This window comes from Marmota monax, unplaced genomic scaffold (genome assembly GCF_021218885.2).
Source record: "Marmota monax isolate L192 unplaced genomic scaffold, Marmota_monax_Labrador192_F-V1.1 WCK01_AAM20220418_F8-fsc00092, whole genome shotgun sequence".
Taxonomy (NCBI): domain Eukaryota; kingdom Metazoa; phylum Chordata; class Mammalia; order Rodentia; family Sciuridae; genus Marmota; species Marmota monax.
In genome coordinates this window covers 7,438,039-7,444,038 of record NW_026692583.1, presented here as the reverse complement: position 1 = coordinate 7,444,038, position 6,000 = coordinate 7,438,039, and the positions used below count along the sequence as shown (strand labels likewise).

The following is a 6,000-nucleotide window of genomic DNA, read 5'->3' as shown; positions in this document are numbered from 1 at the left end:
ATAAAAATTCCCAAATCTGGTCCCAAGCACTCTGAAATAAGAAATAATCCATCTTGTCTTCAGATGGTTTTCTTCAGAAATAAAATAAGACTGACTGACTGACTGTACAGTTGGTAAAATTAGTTTGGAAGGCCATTTCTTCCAAGGCAAACTTTAAAAAAAAAAATTAAACCCATCAGAATTAAATATCTATTTAGAGTCGGGTCAGAACCTACCCAGTACAACTGTACTCATTCTGTCCCTTGGGGACAGAAAAGCCATTGACCTAGTTTCTCCATTGCATGTTAGAGAAGCTTGATTGTCATTTCCTTATAATTAATTCACATTTCTCAGTAGCTCCTGGCCTAGGAAAGCTCCCAGGTTTGTTTTTCTGAGGAGGTGGGGAAGCATTAAATAGATACTTTGTAACCAGCAAGCCAATTGTTCTTGTTTCCAGGGGGGAAGTGACATACTTATTGTCCCCTCTACCCAGTAGCAGAAAGAAGAGGGTGCTCCAAGTCCCTTGTACTTCCTTAAGCACATAGCATTTATTAGGCTTAATTGGCACACAAATATAAGGAACAAGTACTTATTCTCCCCTCCCTCCCTCAGCCACATAGAAAGATGAAATCGCAGAGACACTCACGTACAAACACACCCAAGCTCTCATGACCTGGGACATACTCAGTCTCACATATTACCCTGTTCTCTTTATTAGGGTCAGTTAAAAAAAAAAAAGTTTTTTTTTTCTTCTTTTTTTCAAAATCGAGAAAGCAAAGATCATTCAGAAGAAAAAAAGGGGGGAAAAATAAAAAAAACACAAACTTGGTTTTTGAGTATCAATAAAATTAAAAGCTCTTGGTCAGCTCCCATGCTGGATTTCCTGTTATTACTTAATTAGAATTCCTATTTATAAATAAATAGTACCAGTAAAATATTACATCTGGGGACCCCTACAATAACGTCTTACTTACACACACATTTTTTTTAATACTGTTTTCTGCTGTCGATACACACAATTGAGTGTCGGCCTTTGGTGCTGGTGCGGATTCTTTGGAGCTCAACGGTGAGCAGATGTTGCCTCTTGAGGACCTGAAGATTCTGCTTTGCATCCCGTGGGTGGGCAGGACGCCTGGGACTGGCTTTGTTTGTTTTAATCGCAAAGAATATTTATGTTTTTTTTTTTTTTTTTTTCTTGTCGGCACAGAGCTTGCTCTCTGCTTATCAGAGTCCTGCCCGCAGGTCAACCAGGGCTTTTTTAAGTTTTTTTTTTTTTTTTCAAAGCAAGATTTCCGGACGGGGAAACTATAGGCGACTTTTTTAGCGACAGATGGCGGGAGAGACCCGGAGCTGGGGGTCGGTGGGGCGGAGATCGGCCTGATCCCAAGTCCATCTGTGCAAGTCAAAGGCAAAATTGGGCACCAGCGAACTGGCAGAGGCAGAGACCAATGGGAAACCAGCCGGGGACGTGGGGACCTTCTGGGAGACATCACGCGGCAGAGGTAGGTGCTTCTCTCAGACAGAAGAGGAAGGCCAATGTTAAGTTTTAGGGCTGGTTTTTGCCCAGGGAATCCCGCAAGTGTCTATTTGGAATCTCCCTCCAATAAGGGACTGGGTCCCGTTAAGAAAATCAGAAGAAAAAAAATATATTATTATTTATTATATAACAAAGTCGACATTAACACCGAGACAGCGCGAGGTTCCCAAATCCACCAGGATGAGACACTCACTGAGCAGGATGTTCTGGAACCCAAAAGAAGGCATCGGGAGACAAGAGGGGGCCCAGGCGGCTGGTGAGGAGCAGGAGTCCTGCGTGCATGCGACGCCTCTTCTCTTGGTTTTTGAAGTTTGGAATCAAAACGAGAGTCAGATTTCTTTTTTTTTTTTTTTTTTTTTGGATGGTGGTTGGTTTGCAAGCTACTGATCAGATCAGCGCCCGGGGGGCCTCGAGTGCGCGGATGCAGAGTGGAAAACTCGTGGGGGGTGGGGGGGGTCCTCCTTGCGCCCATCTCTCTCCCTCGCCCCTCTCCTCTCTCTCAGCAAATGCCTGCGGCAGGGCCACCCGGCTTCAGCTGTTCTCGCTCCACTCTGGCACCATGCCGACCCCGTGCACGGAGTGGTAGTGCTGGGGGGACAGGGTCCTGGGCACCCCGTGAGAGTACAGGAACTCAGGGGGCTGCAGGCTACCGGGGGACTGGAGGCCAGTCTGAGGCCCACACTGCCTGACCACAGGCTGGTGGGCCACGGAGGTCTGGTGCTGAAACATCCCCTCTCTGAGCTGCGGGGAGCCGTGGTTGGCCATGCCGGCTAGCCTGGGGACAAGGGGCCCCGAGGTGAAGTGAGCGGAGAAATGCTGGTAGGGGATTCTGTCCATGGGCTGCACCGTGGTGACCGTGCAGCTGCTGTAGGAGGGCATGCTGGGCCACGTGTTGCAGCTGATGTCCTCCAGGCTGGGCACGGGCTCGCTGGGCGGCGCGGAGCTGGCGTACATGCAGGCCTGTCGCTGGGCCGACTCTGTCCTGTAGGAGGCGCTCAGGCCCTGCTGCTGCGGGTAGCTGGGGCGGTAGAAGGGGTCCTCTTCACTGGGGGGTGTCTCCATGTAGGGCTTCTTGTAGGGGTGGTCTGCGGTGGAGCATTCCTCATCTGCGGAGAGAGGGGGACAGGGACCTGTGAGACAGGGGCCAGCGGCCCGACAGCCAGGAGCAGAGACGGCCACTTGGCCACAGGACTGGAGAAGGTCAGCCCCAACCTCCGTTCTGATGAAAAGAGGGAGCTGGCTGGCCCAGCGCTCGGCTGTGACGCTCTAAGTGAGCAGCCTGGCCCTTCTCAGCTCCGTGTCTGCATCTGGAAGATGGAAAGGTACAAGCAGCTCTTCCTACGCAGGGGGCGGAGGGGACCCTTGGGAAAATGTGGGTTAGGCATTGGCATGAGGAGATGTTCAGTACAGTGTCACTATCCTCTTCCCTCCTCCCCAGCCTGTCAACTCCACAAAGATGGGACATTGTCTGACCTCTCCATTACCATGCGCCCAGACGGATACCCGCTCAGGAATAATGCCATCGACAGTATCAACAGTAATAACAAGAACACATACAGTGCCCGTTCTGCCTAAGCATCTTCCAGGAGGTGACCCATTTAATCCTCCCAATAACCCGTGAGGTGCTTGCGCTATTAATCTTACTCTTTAGATGATGGAAAAGAAATGGAGATTAAAAAATTTCTCAGGATCTCATACGGCTGATAAATGGTGCCAGACCCAAAGCAATCTGACTACCAAGTCCCTGGTCCCTGCTCCATGAAGAAGACATGCAGTCAATATTTGTGCAGTGGATGGATGGATGGATGGATGGATGGGTCAATGGACAGATGGATGGGTAGATGGATGGATGAATGGGTATAGATCATGGATAAAAGGATGTAGGGACATATGGATAGACAGAAGGATGGATGGATGGATGGATGGATGGATGGATGGATAGATGGATGGATGGACAGACTGAGGGGTCAGTGGACAGATGGATGAGAGGATGAATAGATGGATATATGGATGGACAGATGGATGGATGGATGGATGGATGGATGGATGGGCAGACTGAGGAATCAATGGACAGATGGATGGGTAGATGAATGGATGGACGTATGGCCGTATTGATGGACAGATGGATGGATGGAAGAGGAATGGATGGATGGATGGGCAGACTGAGGAATCAATGGACAGATGGATGGGTAGATGAATGGATGGACGGTTGGACATATGGATGGACAGATGGATGGATGGAAGAGGAATGGAGGGATGGATGGATAGATGGATGGACGGATAGGTGGGTGGGTGGATGGGTGGGTGGATGGATGGATGGATGGATGGACGGACGGACAGACTGAGGGGTCACTGGACAGATGATGGGTAGATGGATAGATGGGTAGGTGGGTGGATGGATGAATGGACAGATGTATGGATAGACAGATGGATGGATGGATGGAAGGGCAGATGGCCTGATAGATGGTTGGATGAGGGGATGGATGGACTAATGGATAAAAGGATGGGTACCTGATGAATTCCCTTTGCAGACACCCTATGTAAGGAGGTCCCCAGTTAGTATTTGTTGAGTTGGTACAAGTTAAAGTGCTGCTGTGTCTTTACAAAACAGCTCACTTCCCTCCTCTATGCACCAGTCCGTCCCTGGTGTTAGATGGCAGAGATAGTTCTGTCTCTGAAAGAGGGTCTCCCCCAACCACTCCGGGCCATTGGCCCCTTTGGGAACTAACAAAAGCACTGGGCTAGCTGTGCCATTCCTGGGTGTCATCCTAAAGAACAGAAGCCAGCCTACTGTCACCACGCAGGCCTGCCAACCACCAAGCAGCCCTGTTCACAATGGCAAAGTTGCAGAACCAGCCTGGGTGTCCGCCCACAGATGACTGGATGAGAAAATGTGCTCTCCACACACGACGGAGTTTGATTAGAACGGCACTTGGGAGCATTATGTCAGACAAACAAGCAGACCCGGAAAGTTAAGGACCATGTGTTTTCTCTCATGTGTGGAAGTGAGAGGGAAGAAATTGTGTGTGTATTTGGGGGGTCTCCTGCAAATAGAGATCACAGGACAGAGGAAGAAGGCGGGGAGGGTCGCTGGTGAATGAAACAGACCAAATAGTATTATTATATAGTGGGCGTACACAACAAATTCACAACTGTCCCATGGTCGTGTGTCATTATAGTGCACCGATTTTAAAATATGCGAGGCCGGGCTGTCTCCAAGAAAAATACACTGAAATATGACACAGTGAAAGGGACACAGAGTTCTGCACATGACCTCAGGAGGTTCAAGGACCCCTACAACCAGCCTCCAGGAGAAGGAGCCTCAGACTTGCCTCTGACTCTTGTACTTGGTCCCTGTGTGACCCTAGCAGGGTGGCCACCTCCCAGACCCTTGTCATTCCTGAGGGAGCACCAGTGACCCTCACCTCACTGGGTGATCAGGAATGAATAAGAGGGAGCATGGGTTTCCCTGGTGGGCATCATCAAGGGCAGCTCTGGTCACTGGGTGATGTGCCCGTCAACCTCACGGTAGAGCTATTCTCATCTCATAGTCCCCCCTCAACACATCAGCGTCATTCCTGTTCCTCAGAGGCAGACACTGACTCTCAGAGAAGGGACCTGTCCAAGGTCAGCCAGCTGGGAAGGAGCAGAGGCCAGGTCCGACTTCCTCTGCCTACACACCTTGCCTCCAGGTCACCCAGGCAGGCGACAGATGTTTACTGAGCTCCTACCAAGTGCCAGGTCGGCTGCCAGGTTCTGGAGAGGGGAGATGCCATCCTGGTCGGGGGGCACATGCCCGCCTGGCCTCACTCATCCTCCTGGAGGAGTTGAGTGGGGAGGCCTGGCCCTCTGGGACTCCAAATGTCACTCACTGGACAGAAACTCCCTGGGCTGTGAACAGGTACATAAAACAGCCCCCAACCCCAGGTTGAGAAGCTCGGGCCTGGGTTCCACCGAACGCCTCCATTTGCAACGACCCCCCACGTGAGACCCACAGATAGGGTCGTCTGTACCCGCTGAATGACAAGCAGGTTTATTTTTTCAGCTAACGTCTTTCTGGAACACATCTGGGACCCATAGGGTGCCCAACAAATTGCACAAAATGAAAAGAAAAAGAAAAATGCGGTCACTCTTCCAGGTGCTCTGACAGTATGGTGCCAACCACCCAGATGTCTGAAGACATCCAGATGACATCCATCGCCTTTCAACCTGGAGCTCTTTGGGAGTCTCGAAGCCACTGAGGCACCCAGCTTGCTGGGGTCCTTGCTCCCGCCTGCCTTCTCTCCCCCCCTTGCTCTCCTTCCTCCTTCCACCCACCAGATCCATAAATTCTGCATGTTTTTCCATCGCTGCTGGGCCCATAACCTTTGGTTTTTCTCACTAAGCCGGGGCGTTCCCCTTTTCAATAATAGAAAGTGCAGCTGCAGGGTACCCTTGGCAAGAGAAAAAAAAAAAAAAACCAAGCCTAACTAACCATCTTGAGT

General features: G+C 50.5%; 1 protein-coding gene across 6 annotated transcripts in view; it reads right to left on the bottom strand.

Moving 5' to 3' along the window:
• Positions 1-508: 508 nt before the first annotated feature.
• Positions 509-6,000, bottom strand: part of Tbx5 (T-box transcription factor 5) — an 80,028-nt gene continuing 74,536 nt past the window's right edge. For all 6 annotated transcript variants that reach the window (XM_046446250.2, XM_046446251.2, XM_058579896.1 and 3 more), the window contains exon 9: positions 509-2,622. In XM_046446250.2, the coding sequence (XP_046302206.1) occupies positions 2,048-2,622 (575 nt within the window). In that variant the 3' untranslated portion in view covers positions 509-2,047. The remainder of the gene's footprint in view (positions 2,623-6,000) is intronic.